We start from the raw sequence: 19,526 nt of genomic DNA, 5'->3' as shown, positions 1-19,526 counted from the left end.
ACACAATTACATTATAAAAAAGAAATACAGAAAATACTATAATAAAAATATTTATATTTGTATTTAATATTTATTATTTTAATTCTATTTTTTATTATATTAATAATAATTTATAAGCATTTAAGTGACAAAATGATGGGAAAACCATATTTACTATGGTTATGTAATATATAAAACATTTTGGGGTTAAATATTGATATAGATCTTTTAAAAATCATATAAATATACTGAATATATATTAATAAATATATTTATATGAAAGTCATAAAACATAAATATACTGTAAATGTTGTGATATTTATTTAAATTGTTAATATGTTATTATTAATACAGTATTGCTTGATTTGTTAGTAGTGTAAGATAAATACAATAATTTATATATATATATATATTTTTTTTTTTTTTCTAAAAACCTTTTAAAACGCTATATGTGTGTGTATGTGTATGTATATACACACATGTACTTATTTGGGGCAAGTTTTCTAATTTTTATTTAGTTTGGTAAATTAAAACTAACATGAATTTAATTAAAAATAATAGATATTTTTAAAAAAGGCATAAAAAACAACCTAATTACTCAAACTTTAACCAAGATTGGAAAAAAAATAGATACTTTTTAAAACATTAATTATAAAATCAACAAATGATTCAAATTTAAGCTAAAGTAAAAAAAATAAAAAAATAAAAAATAATAATAAACAATTCTAAATATTAGTAAGACTATAATAGTACATCAGTGAACTAGTAAATAACGCTGCTGTGCAAACATCAACTGGAAAATTAATTATTATTAGCCTAATAAACTCAAACTCGTTCCCACCACACGCCACTGACTGAGTCATATACGACCACCACATGGAAATGAACTGCATCCTAGTAATGACCCAACTGTAGGCTTGCAGATTTTTAGGGGTCCTGCGTTTCCTCCGGGAATTGGGGGAGGAGATGGTTCAGGAGTCACGTGACTACAACCCATCCGTGCCGACCCTTTGTTGTTGGGATTTTGGGCTAGGAGAATCGCGATATTGCCCCGACGCAAAAGGACAGCAAAGACACCCGAGGACGAACGATTCCTAAAGGACGTTAAACCGTCGATACGCGTCGCCTTTTCCCCACAACCAGCAAAACAGACGCGCTTGAGATGCACACAAAGACGGAACGAGAGGCGTCCGCGAGCTGTTATTGAGACGCGCTCCAGCTCAACAGCGAATCCGCGCTAAAAAAATGTGCCTGTGATAAAAATGCACGCTTGTTTTTAACCGGAGGGATGCTCATAAGGCTCCGTCGGCCTTCCTGGGACACAAACACGTTTTAAAAGGGATATTTTCCGCGTCCTCCGCAGCCTGCTCGTCTTTTGTTCCCCTGCACCTTTATTTAACAGGTCAAAGAGGAGATACAGATACATCATGTTGGTGGGCACCGGTCATGTAAGCTGGACCCGACCAGAACTGTCTGTGTTCTTCCTGTTGACCGTCATCCTCTGCCCAGCTCTGGGATCCGTTCAAGCATCCAACCCGCAGAACACTGACTGTGTGTCCGGAAAAGGCAAAGGCTGCTTAGGTATTCCTTCACTACTTAATATGTTGCATGAAAACCAAAGCATGCTCACTTTTTATCTTTGTTGGAGATATTGTACATTTGTTGAAGATGGAGATTCGAGCATGGCCTCTGGAGGCTTACGAGATGCAGGCAGTGTAGGGATGCTAAAATGAAACCACCAGTGTGTTCCTGTCAAATAAACAGATGCATGGGGCTATTTTGAACTGCGTGCATTTGTTACCTCGCCTTTGAATGGTTTTGCATGGGCTGAAGTGAAGCATCCATCTTTTGACGCACCAGATCAGGTGAGACAATATAAAGGGAAGCGTGAAGTGAACCCCACCCTATAACATCACTCTCATCTGAGGTAACCACAAATTCTCTCCTCAGCTAAGGAAAATGCTTTCTTTATAAGATTTGCATAAAATTATATATATAGATATATATTTCTTTTATGCACAAGGATAGGCCAATTATTATGCTTTAAGCCACATGTATGCGGCCTGGGATGGCAAGAGTGAACCCCGCTGTCCATACTGTCCCGTATGGTGACCGATGGGGGCTTTCAGGCTTGAGGCCTGTTTGAAAAGATGTTGTGGTCTTATTTACTGTTTTGTATGCCCTTTAGAAACATGTGTTCATTGTCCTTGGATAATGGATGTTTCCAAGCGTATCCAAGTAATTGTCTTAAAGATTAGTGGAGATAATGCTCTGCCATGGTAGTTGAATTGCAACATTTGGTGATTTTTCGGTTGTGGGCTAATGTATAAAGCTTTAACTTGTTTGTCAGTATACATGGACGGATATAATTGCACATTTGAATCCTGTTGGCTCAACTTTGCACCTGATGACCTTTTACACACCGACTGCATATTAAAATAAGTAGCTGTTTAAAATGTAACCTTTTAACACAAAGCAAAGCTCTGGCTTTTGGGTCATTATATATAATGTAAACTCTCCAGATGGACGCCTTTTCCCCTCGCTGTCTTTCCTTTTTAAATCCTGACACCCTTTTTGTCACCTAGAATTAATAGAAGGAAAAGCAGCTGACAATAGCGGCCATTGTGCGCCAGTGTTTTCAGATTCAAAGCTCCAGGCTCCAGTGGTTTAATCAGTGGATGTCCTGCATAAGCAAAGGGCTGGTTTTGTAAAAGGCAGGAACACAATGGAGCAAGTCTCAGGGGCATCCGAATTGCCCTCAGCAGTTGGGATAGTACTGACCACAAGCAGAAAAAGCACCCTTCATTGATGCTCTTCTCCTTAGTGTCACTAATTCACTAGACGTGCTATTCTGGACCACCGCATTAATGGGGTTTCTTTTATTGAAGAGCCTAATGTAGTGCTGGATGCATTTTGGCAAGTTTACAGTGTTGCGAACCTTGCAAAAAGTGCCTTTAATTGTCATGTTAGTCTTTGTATTTTATTAAAAACCCAGATATGACTTCTATATTTATGAAGTTCCTGGAATTTGATCCTGGATCTCAGTTAATCAATATTTATGCTTGCCTCTCTCTTGCTTTTAGTTGTCAGCAAATGATAAATTAGAATGCAATTATTTCACCCTCATTTTTAGATAAATATCACATTGCTTACCTGATTTAGAAGAGTAGTTTTGCCTCAGGAACTTGATTTTTATATTGAATTAGTGATGCAACACAGTTGAAAGTTTGTTTATTATACCAAAGGAACAAAATATCATTTTGAGTGAAAGATATTAACATTATTGTGATCTGAACAATAAGCTAAACGAAATGGGAAAATGTATATGGAAAAATTACTTTCTATAAAAACAGCATTTTAATTAATATCACAGTGGGCCAATTATTATATTAGTGTAGTACCAATTGACATTCATTTGCACCAAAATACTGTTGGTTCATATTATTGTATCGTTTTTTTATTTTTTATTTTACAAGCCAATTTATTTTGCTTTCTTAACGAAGTATAGCTACAGTCAGTTGCATTTTATTTGCATTAATTCATATATTTTTGTAATAAATATTAACATAAATGTCATTAATACAAAGTAAATTAAACGTTATACATAGAAGTCGATGTGCATGCACACCATTGCAACTCTGTGACCCATAATGACATCACAGTCTGACCTTAGCAAGAGAACAGAAACTTTACTTGTTCATTTTAAGTGTATCTAATCTCTATCTACTCTATTATTCTTTAAATAAGCCTTTTGAATGTTGGATAATGTCATTACATAATGTGTTTTAAATAGCATTTACTGCTGAGTACATCCTGTGCTCTTACCAATCAGAGCTCTGATCTTTGTCTGATCTAAACAGATACACTGGCTCATGAATGGAGAACCTCTGAAGCTACATAGAATAATTTCTTTAAGTAGTCTTCAGCCCATTTCCAGACCACTCTTGAAACACACATCGCTCACAACACAAAGCGCACGCATCTGAGAATATCAATTGACATGCAACCACCGTTCTGTATTCAAAGTTCTAAAGCAAGGCTGGATATGAAAACCCAACTCTTATAGTCATCAGTCAATTTAATGGCTTTCCATTGAACAAACTGCCTCCGAATCACTCCAGTGCGAGAGAGATGCTTTATGCACAAAGCTTCCCCGTAGCCCATAGGTCTGAAATCAATGGCGTCCACCGTGACAGGGCGAGGGGTCGACCGGAGGGAAGCGGTATTGCAAAGCTTTGCATAATGCATGTGTGTGCATGCAGCGGGTGCTTGCGAACCAATTTAAGGCAATATGTTCACCCTGCGTGTTGTCACGCTAGTTTAGCCGTCCTTGGTATCTTTCCATTTTAGACAAAGCTGAAAATGTTTAAGCAGATAGCATTGAACTGTTTAGCTGGTTTAAAGTGAGTGCACTTTCTGCGTCAGTGCACTCTTTAAAAATAAATTTATTGTATTGGCATTGATGGTTTCATGACATCCATGGAATCTTTTCATTGCACAGGTTATTTATAGTAGAAAACGTTCTTTAGATCATAAAAAATAATCTTAACACTAAATAAAAATGGTTCTTTTAACAACTATTTCACTGAAAGGTTCTTTGAAGAACCAAAAATGGTGCTTCTAGGCAAAAAAAACAAAAACTTTTGGAACCTTTATTTTTAGGAGTGTAGAGTCATCTAAATAATGAGAGGATTGTTTTCAATCAGGTTTCCCAAACACTTCCCTTTCTGCCATTGGTCAGGATGAACAGATAGCTCCGCCTCTAATTTGCACCTTTGGCTAAGTCAGCGTTGCCATGTGGCACTGGTCGGAAGGGTTTAACAAATGTTTTAAAAAATGTAAAATTTACTTAGATAAGTTTGGAATTTAAGTAGAAAGCATTAAGCAGATATAAGTTAATAGTCTTTAACTAAGTGGAAAAATGTCCTTTAGATTATAAAAATCTCCTTCACACTAAAACATTTTCTTTAAGGAAAGTAGTTCTATGGCATCCCTGAAAAAAAAAAAAAACTTACGTAATCTTTATTTATTAAGTGTAGAGTCACAGAAATAATGATTGTTTTCAATCAGGCTTCCCAAACGCTCCTCTTTCTGCTTTTGGTCAGAAGAACACATAGCCCCGCCCTCAAACTCACACCATTGGTTTAGCCAGTGTTAATATGTAGAGCTGGCCAGAATGTTTCAACAAATGTTTTAAAAGTAAACTAATTGTTTACTTAGATTTGTCTTTATATATTACGTTGGAATGAGAACGTATTTTAATATTTAAAACAAACCAATAATGCTTGCTCATTTAAGATTGCTCGCGTAACATTTTGCGTCATATCATACCAAGGTGTGTTTTGGTCCTAAAGTGCTTAACTCTGATGTCATGCTTGTGGATTCTGTCAGTTGCACACTAGGGTATAATTAAGAGGCAATTATTTTAAGCAAGCCCTTCACAGATGGTGCCTTCAAAGAGGCCCAGCCCACAATTACTGCCATCTACAGACACTGCCAAGTGGACCATGCTGGTCCTTTGTTTCCTTCTATCTGTAGTTACACCATCACTTTGATGGTTAAAGTTCTGTTGCGTACTTCAGAAGAACCGGTTCCTACCTCTAGTTGATGGTTCTGGTATATAGGTTGTATATATAGTAGTGGTATTCTTTACCACAAGACTATAACTTGTTGGAATTGCGGTAAAACACTTTTAACATGTTAGAGAATATATTTCTCCAAATAATTTGAGGTTAAACCAAGTTTATCACTTCAAATCAATCTACTAACCACCTTGCAGATCAAAGCGCCGGTGGTTCCTGACCACTAGACTGCACAAACTACTCCTTCACAGTAATGGCTGATCGCTTCATACCTTTGAATGTTTGGTCTTACAACATTAGTCTAAGAGATCCGTATCACCGCTTGTTTGATCTCAAAGACCCGACTGATCTAATTAGAACAGCACAAGATGACTGCAGTGGATTCTGGTTGGGACTCATTAACAACATCTCTAGTCGTCCACTCTCTTTAGGACGTTTGCCACTGCAACCCTCAGACCAAAAGTGCAATGCATTCCTGCTCATGATATACATTTTGCTTCTTTGAAGTAGCTTTAAGTGTCTCTTTTAAGTGTTTCTCTTTAGCTTTACTCATCACCCATCTTTCTCTGCTTCTTAGTAAGTGTATTGTCTTTTTGTGTGTGTGTGTCCCTAAAATGCCAGAGGCAAAGAAGCACTACAGAATGGAGCAAATGAATATAATGCTCTCGTCCCTCTCAGCAGTTTTTAGTTGTACAATTAAAGCACAGCCGGGAGCACACGCTCTGAGAGATTGGGTTACTTCATTGTTCTTAAAGCACGTTCAAGCTGAACTTGAGGAGCTAGAATTGTGTATCAGTGAGAAGGAAGTAAATGTTAGTGTAATTTTATAGCAGATATATATATGTGTGTGTGTTAATATGTTAATGTTTGATATATATGTTTGCAATCTATAATCCCATGTAAAACTTTTCTTTCCATATGCTGTGTGTTATGCTGTTTTCGCAGCGCTGGACTCCACACTCCCTGCTGAAAAGTCATGCTTTAATTTCCTTACTGGTTCAGGCTGGTTCTTGTTGCTGGTCTTGCATGATTGCATGAAGTTTCATTTGCATAACATGGCCAAAGCAGCACAGCTCCCTTTAGACTCATATTTATATGATACTTGCATTGAACTTCTTTCAAAAACATCTTTAAATATGTGAAGTGTTATAAGCTGCTGAAGAAGGAGAAAAGTACCTAGCATATGATGCAGTTAAACGTCTTTTAAATGGGAACGAGGGCCCAAAGTTGAGCTATAACGTCACAGCTTCCTCATTTTTAATAAGAGACGCTTTGTGGGGTCTATTGACCCATTGAGGAGATGAGTATCGACTGCTCTTGAGCGGATGAGCTGTTTGGCTGCAGGCAATGGACTGATGTCCTTATCTTTCAAACGCCATTGATTTCCGTCGCTGCTCTGATTATCTTTGCGCAGTGTGAGATCTGGGTCTCCCCTCTGCCCCATTTCTACCCCACACACATTGTGCTGTGTTTGTTTGGAGATGTGTAGTTGGAAATGGGTCTGTTCAGATGAGGGACGTCTAAGGAATGTCCCATGAAGGAACTAGCAGTTGAATGAGGCTTGGTGTGAAGGTTAGGGCTTATTGGTTGGCTGTTCAGTAGAGGAACTTGTTTTGTAAATATGAAGCAGACATCCATGAATAAAAGTGAATGCAACTGTGTATTTTTACATTTTAAACAAAAAGATAATAGCCATTCTTACAGGATTTTTCACAACAACCTTAAATATCACTTAACCTGCTATGGAACTTAAAGGGCTACGTCACCCAACATTTTAATTATAATCATAATTTACTCTATATCAAGTAGTTCCAAACCTGTATGTGATTCTTTCTTCTGTTGAACACAAAAGAAGATATTTTGATGCATGTTGGTAATCAAACAATTCATTGCATTTTTTGCATATTGCACTTAAAAGATTCATATCATCAAACGAATTTTAAAAATACATAAAGATAACCAGAGTAAATACAAAATGCAGAAATAATGATTTCATTTATTAAGGGAAAAAAGCTGTCCAAACCTGCCTTGCACTATGTGTAAAAGTAATTGCCCCTAAATCTAATAACTGTTTGACTGTTTATGAAATGCTGTGTTGGTTTTATGCCAGATGTAACGGGATACACGCCTTCCGAAAAGTGCAACTTTTGTTGCATTAGTCCACAGAAGATTTGCCCAAAAGTCTTGGGGATAATCAAGATATTTTTTTTGCCAAATGTGAGACAAGCCTTTTTGGTCAGCAGTGTTTTTTTGCCTTGGAACTCTTCCATGGATGCTGTTTTTCCCCGGTCTCTTTCTTATTATTGAATCATGAGCACTGACATTAATCGTGGCAAGTGTTCTGGGTTCTTTTATGACCTCCTGGATGAGCCGTTGTTGCGCTCTTGGCATAATTTTGGTAGGTCGGCCACTCCTGGGAAGGTTAACCACTGTTCCAAGGTTTCTCCATTTGTGGATAATGGCTCTGACCATGGTTTGTTGAAGTCCCAGAGCCTTAGAAATGGCTTTATGACCCTTTCCAGACGGATACATGTCAACTATTTTATTTGTCATCTGTTCTTTAGATCGTGGGATGATGTGTTGCTCTTTAAGCATGCTTCACTTTGTCAGACATATTCTATTTAAGTGATTTCTTGATTCAACCGGTCTGGGTGTGGCCAGAGAAGTTGAACTCAGCTTTCCAAAATAATGTGGTTAATCACAGTTCTTTCATGATTTAACAATTCATTTTTCACGTAGGGCCAGGTAGGTTTGGAAAGCTTTTTTCCCTTAAATGAATGAAATCGTCAATTAAAAATAGCATTTTGTATTTACTTGCATTATCTTTGTATAATATTACAATTTGTTTGATGATCTGAATCTTTTAAGTGTGAAAAATATGCACAAAAATTTAAAACGGGAAAGGGGCAAAAACCTTTTCCCAGCACTGTACATGAGATATGCATTAGAATTTGTTAATGGGAGAACATTCTAATAGTTTAGTTTTTTTTCCTAAATGTTTCCCCCTCCTGTTGTGAATCAGACATCTCCACTTCAGTAATACTTACAAACACCTAACTTCACAGTTTCATTTCTGTCTATATTCTGAAGAGATTTGTTCAAGTACCATTTGTGTAGTTTATAGAATATTGTATTCCAAAAAAATTTGTTAAAAAAATAATTTTCCTCTAGCTGTTGACAGTATTGTTATGATAAAGATATCCAAAATCTCTAATGTCACCAAAAAAGAAACAAGGCGCTCGTATCTGGCTTTATCCAGTGTTCAGATTTCTTTTCTGGAAAAGTATGCAAATTAGTGCATATTTATTTAGAAAATTCCTCATTTGCATATTTAATCATAACGTTTCAGAAGACTTGTAATACCAAACATTTGTCTTGATGTACTGTTATTTATCAAATATGCAAGTATGGTTATATATATATATGTATATTTGTATTATTTACCTGTGGTTTCTTGCCTTAAGAACATTTTATTCCTAAATGCTTTTCAAACTTTTATCGCATGTATTCGTGTGCTCAGGCTGTGAAATCCAGCTCACTCTGACACTGTTCTTATTATCGGTTGGTCTATTCCCTCAGGTGCCAGACCCAACACATCATTTATTACAGCACGTTAACACCTCCACAGATTAACCTCTCGTCTCATTTGAACAGCCTGATTAATGAACTTCTCTTGTCTGAAGCCTGTGCATTGGTTTCATCTGGAAAACTTTCCGGGTTTCTGTGGCAGCAGCATTGGAGCAGTTTTCCAAATGCATGCGCGGCTCGGCTGAGAGCCAGGAAGCGTCTGTAGTAGCTTTAAGTGTCTGCTCTTCATTAACAGACCGTCCTTCGCCTCGTCTCGTCTGTCTGCATTTACACGAGGGTTACGGCTGCCCGCTGCACTGCATTTGCATGGCCAGTCACCTGCTTTGGGGTGATTTGTTCTTAATTTAGGCTAGATGAAATCTTCATTCATATCCTGAGGATAAGTTGTCATAGGCTGCTGTGCTTGCTTTAAAGTGCTTTGTTTACATAGATCTATTTAAAAACTTACAATTAAGAAAAATGAAAACGTTTTCAATTTCATTCAGAGTAATTTATCCAACATTTATAATACAAACTGGTTAACCCATTCATTGACTAGAATACACAATTTACAAATGTTTTTTAAATTCTGAACATATATTGCTAGATAGATTAGTATTATTTCTATGATGCAAGGAATTCTCAGCATCATTACTCATCTTCAGTGTCACATAATATTTCAGAAATCATTCTTATATGCTGATTTGCTGCGCAAAATAATTTTTTTTGTATTATTATCAGTGCCGATACATTTATTTCAAGATTCCTTGATGAATAGAACATGCAAAAAACTGCATTTGCTGAAAAGAAGTATTCATTTCTTTTGAATGTAAAATCTGTTCATAATATCATACTTTGTTGTATATCATCATACAATTTTTTTTAATGTATTCATCTGCAGTTGCATTTATGTGGAACTGTAAGATACTAAAAACAGTATGATGTTATCATAGGTCTATGGAAGAAAATTGGCAAAAGCATGTTGTATTGCACTAACTGAAAAAATAATGCATTGAATTAACAATGCTTGCATTTTGATGTCTTGTATTTTCAGGGCTTGCATTGTAAGGTCCTGAAATTTAACATAATTGTTTATTTAATCTGTGAATATTTCAAGTAAAAATGTTTCACACACATTTTGGTTGCACTTTATTTTACAGTACGTGTACTTACATGTACTTATAGTGTACTTACAGTGTATTTATCTAAGAAAGTTCTGGTAATACAAGGTAGGGTTAGGTTTAGGGGTAGGTTCAGGGTTAGTACCTAGTTATTACATAGTTATTGTAATTACTATAATAAGTACATAATATCTACACGAGGAACAGGATTGTAAAATGAAGTGCTACACGCATTTTCATAATTCAAAATTGAATAATTCATATTCACCTTGTGCAGCTGGAGATCATGCATCGGTGCTCCACTGCTATTCCTGCAGCTCCCGGATGTGTAATGCTGAATTTCAAACACTGAATTTATGGAAGCGACTTTGTGAAAGTGAAAAAAATAAAATAAAAATAGACTGAAATTTGCATATATGGATAATATATGAATAGAATTTTCTTCCACAGCTGTGACTGTCCCTTGCTTCCCAGGTTCATTTGTTTTTTAAAATATATATTTTGTGGAAATAAATTGTTCCAAACCTGTATGTTGTCTTCCGAGGAGCACAAATGGGGTCCAAAACATTCCTAGAAGGCAAACACTGAGACATTTTTCAAAATACCTTCTTGTTTGTTCCACAGAAGAAAGAAAGTCATACAGGTTTGGAACACCATGTGGGTAAATGAATAATGACAAATGCTTCATTCTTGTGTGAACCGTTTATTGAACCCGGTTTGAGAGGTTTGTCAGTCCCAGCTGTGTGTCAGATGGAGGATCTGGCCTTGCTTCATTTCTGTTAATATGCTTCATACTCACAGCTAGTGGTCTGAAATATGAAGGACAGCTGTTGGACACATGCTCTGTACAGCTGCTTCCTGGGCAGCAGTCTGATTTCACATCAGTGTGTTTCACAGCTGTGATAATGAGTGGATGAAACTGATTCTGGACTAGAGTTTTTACTTTAAATGAACTTCCTGGTTCCAGATATAGAAGGTTTTATGGTATATGGATGAATATTCATATGGAGCCTCATTAACACAACCACATTTAGACATATTTTCACACATTTAACATGACAATTACCTTTTTGGGGGGGTGGATTCCATAGATTTTTTGCTTCAAAGAAACAAGCATACAAGTAAAAATAGTTTCCTAGCTTGCAAAATGATCAAGACCAACATGTTTGTGAATATTCGGTGTTTAACGAGTCTCTGTTTTGTCAGATCTGTCAGAGAAGAAGAGCGACCTGCGAGTGTGTGATGCCACCACGTGCCGTTACAGCGGCATCTGCCAAAACAACGGCGGAGACATCAAATGTGTATGCCAGTTTCAGGTACACATTTGACATCTTTCATTTATTACTTTGTAATGCTGTTCTGATTTTATGAAAGCATCACTTGCTCACTCTGCAGTGAATGGGTGCCGTCAGAATGAGAGTCCAAACAGCTGATAAAAGTGTCAGAATAATCCACACCACTCCAGTCCGTAATCTGTGTGTGTGTGTTTGTAAGACACAAATCCATCATTTAGATTGCTTCAGACTAAAATACAAGAGTCCTCTATCTAATGATATAGAAAACATTTCCAGTGAAAAAGTCTCATCTGAATCAGGAGAGAAATATGCACAGAAAACAGTCCGAAACAAATTCTGGATTTTGATGTGAGAGTAAAACTGAGGATGTATTTATTTTTCTTTTATTATTGATTATGGACTTATATCTTGGCCAGAAGTGACTGTTTACAGTTAAAAACATATTAATGATGGCTTTTTGTTTCTTACAAACATTCAGCTTTTCACTTCACAACTTTACTTGTGGATGTTTTTATCAGCTGTTAGGACTCTCATTCTGACGGCACCCATTCACTGCAGAGCATCCATTGGTGAGCAAGTGATGATGAAGAAGCAAATTCGCCTATATCTTGGATGGCCTCAGGTTGAGTCCATTCTCTGCTAATTTTCATTTTTAGGTGAACTATTCTTTTAATTCTCAGCCTATCATGGATTTATGGCTGGTTTGATGGCTTCTGTCCACTCTTGATCCTATAAGAAAAATCATTGAACATTGTGAATTTTCTGTATTTGACCTTCAGGAAATCACTGAAATCATAACGCTGAATCATTTACCTGCATTCATTTCCCCTGTCATTGATCAGTGAGCCATTTCAGACATATTAAAGTGAAAAATCCTAAGTGGCTGAACTCAATACCCCTCTCGTATGTGTTTGCCGCAGTGCACTAAGAACTACGTCCCTGTGTGCGGAACAAACGGAGACACCTATCAGAACGAGTGCTATGTGAAACAAGCAGCCTGTACCCAGCAGAGACCCATCTTTCTGGCCTCTGAGGGCCCCTGCTATCCTGGTGAGTCCAGACCGTCTCCTCCACTTCCTGAAATGAAAACCTGACATCTTCTGTCTTAGTTCATATTACACTGACTGTGCGTGTTTTACAGAACAAGTCACAAGCATTTCTTTTAAGATGCTGCAATAATCTGCATTGGTCTGAGATGGGTATTTTTTGGGGTGGCTGGTATAAATTTTTTTTTTTTTTTTTAAACACATATATATCAGAACATTACTTATATATATATATATATATATATAAATTATATAATATATAATTTTTTTTTAATATATAAAAAATGTTCCATAATGTTGGACCCAGATTGCATTTTATACATTCAATAGAAAAGATTTTTTATGTGACTAATGCACATTATCAACTGATTGGATTTTATTTTTTGATGAGCCTCTAACAGGCCACTGGTGACAAAAATTTCCATCAAGAAATAAAGATGAATTATTTTACAAGTTAGATAGATTTTTTTCTGAGGTGCAGAAATGCTATTTTAACATCCTCCTGTGTATGTGCAGAGGCTTTATTTCAGAGACTCTAATGAGCAGTGTGATCTGATACATAACAGCCTTTATTTTTAGCTCTAATTAATCTCATGATTACTTTTCATCTCCAAATTACATGCCATGGCTCATAATAATTTGATATGCATGTTAATAATACATAATACAAGGACTATGCATGTATTGATGTATCTATAAATGGAAAGTTATAATAAGTCCTACTTTTTGTTTCTTGTTCCAGATAGCAGCTCGGGATCTGGAGACGGAGGTTTGTTTTCTTCTCCTAATATTTGTTTCTGACCATAAAGCAGCAACGGTAATATCAAGGAAATTGAAACGTGGTCATTTCTAGGATTTTGACCTACAGATCTCAGAAACGGGTGAGCTCCCATCACTCTGGAGCGCTGTAGTTCAGCCAAAGCATCCCATCTGAGGTTATTTTTAGCCCCGTCATGCTGAAGTTGCCAGTTCTGTGATAAAAGAGTGACCTCGGGCTGCGCTGGGTTTGAACCTCCTCTGGTGCGGGTTTTAAAGATGAAGGCCGCTCTAGAGCTGTCATTACTGCAAATTACAGAGCACTGCAGGAACGCAACTCAAGTGCTGTTGAGTATGTACTCACTCAGTGGCCACTTCTGAAATCTGTGCTATGCCACTGAGTATTTTTAATCGTTCTTTTGCATAAAAAAATAATAATATAGATTTGAACTTTGTCTTATTTCTCATTTTTAAAGTGGCAGAATTCTCGATTTTATTGTATTATACAATAAAATAAAAATGATATATAGAAAAAATAAAGATTGATAAGGAAAAAATATATATACTAATATTTTTTTAATTAAAAAAAATATATATATATATATTTACAAACATACACACACAAATAAATGTATAAATAAAGTAGAATTCTCCTTAAAAAAAAAGAAGAGTAATTTTGTATAACAAAAAAATCAATTTTTATTTTACATTAATATTTTTATAACAATGCCCAGCTTTTTAGAAAACAATTACTATAAAGTGTTTTTATTAGCTAAAAGTTTTTATAATTGTAAATTTCATATTTCAATTTCAGGTTGGTTTCTTTTTTCAAGTATTTCAGAGTGCCTTAAATTAAAAATTCGGCCAAATTTGATAATTAATAGTTAGTGCTGTCAAACGATTAATTGCAATTAATCGCATCTGAAATAAGTTTTATATAAGTAGCATAATAGATGTGTGTGTACTGTATATATTTTTAATGTACACATAAATACATAAACATACATGTATATATTTAAGAAAAAGCTTGTGTTTTTATATTAAATATATTTATATATGATATAAAATATATGAATATAAATATACACATGTAAATACATGTAAATGTTTAAAAAATATTTACTGTATGTGTGTGTATTTATATATACATAATAAATATACACAAAACACACACATATAATATGTAAACAAACTTATTTTGGATGCGATTAATTGCGATTAATCATTTTTCAGCACTATTTATTATAAAATGGACAGAGTGAAGGACAAACAGATATGCAGAATGATCCTCAGTGCTAATGAAAATACTTTAATAAAATCAGTTTGTTGTTTGTTTTTTAATAACCTTAATTAAACTTGTGTTATCACTGTCTTACAGAATATGAAGGATCAGGCACAGATTCAGGCAAGAAAATCACAAAATGCAGCAACTGCAAGTACGGCGCTGAATGTGATGAAGACGCAGAGGATGAGGACTCGTACGTACTGCATTCATTCCTTTATGATTCCTGCTTATGTTGTCCGGCCAGATTTACAAGAGTATCCAGGAGTTTTTCATTAATAAGTCTTGTGCTTTTTCATGCCAGCTTTTTAAAGTAATGAATGTATGAAATTGTATTTATTTATTTATTTTTACAACATTGGACACAACTGGCATTGTGAATAATGTTGGAAAGAATTCAGTTCTGTCAAAGCTGCTCCCTTGAGACGGGGAAGACTTTTTTTGTATCAAAGGTTTTTCTGCCTGGTTCATGTTACTTTTGCATTTTCTTGCCAATCGCTAATGAACAGTATGGACTAACTCCAGGAAGCAATGTAGCTTCCAAGGACATGAGATTCAGGAGCCCAGGGACACAGCTCTCAAACACTCACAGCTAATTAGAGTTACATCACCTCAGCCAGCAGGGGGAGACAATTAGTGACTAAATTTACCAGGCATTAAAACTTATATTTGCTTTAGTATCATTGATATTATCGTGTATCGTTTTTGTTAATATTTTGAGTTCGATTTTATGTTTCCTATTTACATTTTTTACATTTTAGTATTTAAATTTGTTTTTAGTTTTTTATAAACATCTCTATACAGTTTTTGTTAAGTTTTAGTTTTTATATATTTTTTTATTTTAGTTCTAAATCTAAATGAAAATGTTGCCTCGACCACTGCCTAAAATAAATGTTTTATTTGATTTGATTCAAATTCCTTTTTTTTTTTTTTTTTTTTTTTATAAATTTTTTTGGTACTTTTTTTTTTTTTTACGTTTTAGTTAATTATAATAACGACAATTTATGGAAGTCCATTTCCGCCACTGCTTAAGTAATAAACAATCTCAAAATTCAGAGATAAAAATGTCAGAACTGTGTAATATAAACAGAATTTGCAATACGTAAAGTTGCATTTCAGAGAAAAATTGTCTAAATCGCAAGTTCTGACCAAATTTTGCACAATTAACATCTCGCAATTCTGGCTTTTTTCTCTACATTTTTTATTTAAATCTCACTATTCAGAAAAAAAAATAATTGTGATTTATGTGACTTTTTCTCACAATTGTGAGTTCATACCTGATCATTCAGACGTTTTTTTTCTCACATTTTAGATTAAAACTCGAAAGAACAAAAGCCATGAGATAATTTTTTTTACATTTCTTTTTACATTTTATATACACTGCGGCTGAAACAAGCTTCCTTTCTGGTATATTCAGGGCTTTATCGAAACATTTGTTGCAGTTAAATTCCCTGTTGTACCAGCAAAAAGTTTGGCCTTTGAATAAAAAAAATACAAATAAAAAATTCACAGCATTTAAATTTGTCTGTTGGTCTTGTTTTAATGTTGCAGGTGTTCGTGTAAAATCGACTGCAGTGGGCACAATGAGAATCCAGTGTGTGGCACAGACGGAAACTCTTACCACAACCCCTGCCTGGTGCGAGAGGCGTCCTGCATGAAGCAGGACCAGATCGATGTCAAACATTTAGGGAGATGCCCAGGTCAGATCCTGTCATAGTCACAGCACTGCAAATAATGCATCAAGCCAAATAGTCCTTTTTTTATGTGAGATTTTGAATGATAGATGTCTACCAAACCAATCCGTGTTTGTTTTTTATCATTTTAATATAGACAAAGCTAAGAAAACTGAACCTGGACTTCCCTACAAGCCAGAATTGATTGGTAAGTATACTCCTGATAATCTTCATCTTTTAACCACTTCCAAAAATATGAAATATTTCAGGGGGAAGAATATCTAATGAGAAAAATCAATGTTTTTAAGTTTTAAAGCAAAGCTGTCTAGAAGCTTAATCTGCTTCTTTGAGCAATGAAGTTTAAAATCGAATGTTGTCTTTTTTAGACCCAGCAAAAGCCGGTGAAGGAAAAGGATACGGCTGGATGCCCGTTCCCTGCACGGACGACTACGCCAGCTTCTGCGCTCATGGCCAGTGTGAATTTAATTTCGGCGTCGCCTCCTGCCGGTGAGCGTCTAGTATTTGGTTGCACAGATCCGTGTGCATTCTTTTTGGTGTTCATTAAAATGACATTTGTTGGGAGATGAGTTTCAGATGGTTTCTTGTTTTTCCACAGGTGTGACTCAGGTTACACAGGAACACAGTGTGATGAGATCGCTGACTTTAACATCCTGTATGTGGTACCCAGCGGTCAGAAACTTCATTATGTGCTCATAGCTGCTATCATTGGAGCCGTGCAGATCGCCATTATTGTGGCAGTTGTCATGTGCATTACCAGGTAAGAAAAAATCGCCAATAACATTTGGATTATTAAACAAAAATTTACATTTTAGCGTCTTTTGAAAGCATGCATGACAGTAATGCATTTTCTTAACACTGATGAAATTAGAAATTTTGAGCTAATTTAAGATTTATATTAACACAAAATGTAATACTTGTATATGTTATACTTATACATACATACATACATATATATATATACAGTCGTGGCCAAAAATATGGGCCCCCTTGGTAAATATGATCAAAGAAGGCTGTGAAAATTCATCTGCATTGTTAATCCTTTTGTTTTTTTTATTAAAAAGTCTTTAGCCACTCAAACTGTCCTTCTCACCACACATTAGGACGATATAGACACACGTCCTCTTCCAGGAAGATTCATAACATTTCATGTTGATTGGAAATTCTTAATTATTGCCCTGATGCTGGAAATGGGAATTTTCACTGCTCTAGCTCTTTTCTTAAAGCCACTTCACTAATTTGTGAAGCTCAATCATCTTTTGCTGCACATCAGAAATATAGTCTTTGGTTTTTCTGATTGTGATGGATGATTAAGGGAATTTGGGCTTTGTTTCCCCTCCTCTTTATATTTCATGGCTGGATAATTTCATGTTCATAATCACACTGGAGTGCTCAAAATTGTGAATATGAATGGGAATATACTTCAGAGATATTCTACTCATAAAAATTTCTAGGGGTGCCAATAATTGTGTCCAACGAGTATTTGAGAAAAACCTTTATTTCATAATGATATTTCCCCCCATTTTAAATTCTTATTATCCAATGAAAGGACACATTTTTGTGAATTTTTTAAATAAAAAAGCAAAAGGATTAACAATGCAGATGAATTTTGACAGCCTTCTTTGATCATATTTACCAAGGGGGCCAATATTTTTGGCCATGACTACTATATATAACTATATATATATATATATATATATATATATATATATATATATATATATATATATATATATATATATATATATATATATATATATATATATATATAATTTTTTTATTATTTTTGTTATTTATTGCTAAATATTTATTTCACTTTATTTTTTCCAGGAAATGTCCTAAGAACAATCGTGGAAGACGGCAAAAGCAGAACTTTTCATCAAACGCCTCAAGGATGATGTAGCTTGTTTTCCTTTCTTTTTTTTTATACATTTTGTACCGAGTGGATTACAGTTTTAATGTGCTTTTTGTTTTGTGCTTTCTTGACTCTGGACAATTATTATCAATTTAAGTTTTATTTTATTATTTTATTGGATGGTGCCTTATTGTTTTCTTGTTTTCAGGACATTTTAGGTACTTGATGTCAGTGAATGATGTCACTGTCAAATGAATGATAAAAGCCAGCTCGTTTTGTCAAGGTTTTTTTGTTTTTATTTTTCCTTTAGATTCGTGGTACCAGGTTTTTTCACGTATTGTTAAATGTAACTCTCGGCACACAAACTGTACCACAAAATTGGACGTCCACTGTTTCCACTGAATGTGCTTCTTTAATGAAAATATCAACTCTGGACTGTCTTTAACTGCCCCCTTTGATTAGATTTTTATTTCCTCAAATCAAACATAGCTGAACACCAAATGGAATTGGACATGAACAAGTTTGCCGACGAAGTGATGACGTTTACAGTTTCTTTAGAAGGGAATTCCAGAGAATGAAATGCAACGTGTTTGACTAGCTAATCTTATCAATGTTGAAATGTTTGTAGTTTTTATGTTCTAATGTTATCGGTGGTGTTAATGTTGAAACATACCTTATTGATATTAATTTAATTCTATGAACTGCATATCGCATGACCTGTGAAACTGTGTCCAGTGCTGTAGATTTAATAAAATTTAATTCTCAGTCTTACTTGTTGCCTGTACACATACACACGGTGTGAAGTTAGTTGCTAAACCTTGAGTAATTCAGATGTGGCTTGTCCTAAGTAATACGATCTTTCTTGAGTAATCCAATTTTAAGAATCCAGTTCAAGTACTTTGTAATTTGACATGTTTAAATCATTAGCATCATGCTCCAAGACATCAGGTTTGAACCACTTTGGACGCCGTTACAATTTAAGAAAAACTTCTTAAAGGGATCATTTACTCACCTTCATGTGGTTCCAATGCTGTATGACATTTCATGTGTGGAAAACAAAGAAGATATATAGAAAAATCAACTGTTAAGACAAAATATGTTCTTGCCATAAAGGTTTGGAATGACTTGTTTGGAATTTTGGATAACTATCCCTTTAAGAGTGACATCTTAGGCTCTCACATTCTAAAATGACAGATTGCACTAAGCAGCAGCTATTTGCAGAAAAAGGATCTGACCGCAAAAGTTCGACTGTTTGCTTGTGTGAAGCAAAGTGGTGTCGAATATCCGCTGAATGAAAAGTTCTGGAGAATTAAGTGAGCCTCGTTCAGCTATGACATGAGTGATGAGGAATT

The 19,526-nt window shown here is 35.1% G+C and overlaps 1 protein-coding gene across 1 annotated transcript; it reads left to right on the top strand.

The window, feature by feature from the left end:
- The first annotated feature begins 893 nt into the window (after positions 1-893).
- LOC113042629 (tomoregulin-1-like) lies at positions 894-18,945 on the top strand. The gene is made up of 10 exons (XM_026201612.1): positions 894-1,560; positions 11,456-11,565; positions 12,465-12,594; positions 13,333-13,359; positions 14,725-14,824; positions 16,180-16,328; positions 16,459-16,509; positions 16,688-16,808; positions 16,918-17,079; positions 18,150-18,945. The coding sequence occupies exons 1-10, from the start codon at positions 1,407-1,409 to the stop codon at positions 18,220-18,222; spliced, it is 1,077 nt and encodes a 358-aa protein (XP_026057397.1). The 5' UTR covers positions 894-1,406; the 3' UTR covers positions 18,223-18,945.
- The last annotated feature ends 581 nt before the right edge of the window (positions 18,946-19,526 follow it).

The sequence above is a fragment of the Carassius auratus genome, chromosome 24 (genome assembly GCF_003368295.1).
Source record: "Carassius auratus strain Wakin chromosome 24, ASM336829v1, whole genome shotgun sequence".
NCBI classification, from domain to species: Eukaryota; Metazoa; Chordata; class Actinopteri; order Cypriniformes; family Cyprinidae; genus Carassius; species Carassius auratus.
Note: the sequence above shows the minus strand (reverse complement) of the source record. Positions and strands in the feature narration are given on the sequence as shown.

Coding starts and splice junctions, on each gene's coding strand:
- LOC113042629 (XM_026201612.1), top strand. CDS start 1,407: ATGTTGGTGGGCACCGGTCATGTAAGCTGGACCCGACCAGAACTGTCT. Junction 12,595..13,332: donor TGAGGGCCCCTGCTATCCTG/GTGAGTCCAGAC, acceptor TTCTTGTTCCAG/ATAGCAGCTCGGGATCTGGA. Junction 13,360..14,724: donor CTCGGGATCTGGAGACGGAG/GTTTGTTTTCTT, acceptor ACTGTCTTACAG/AATATGAAGGATCAGGCACA.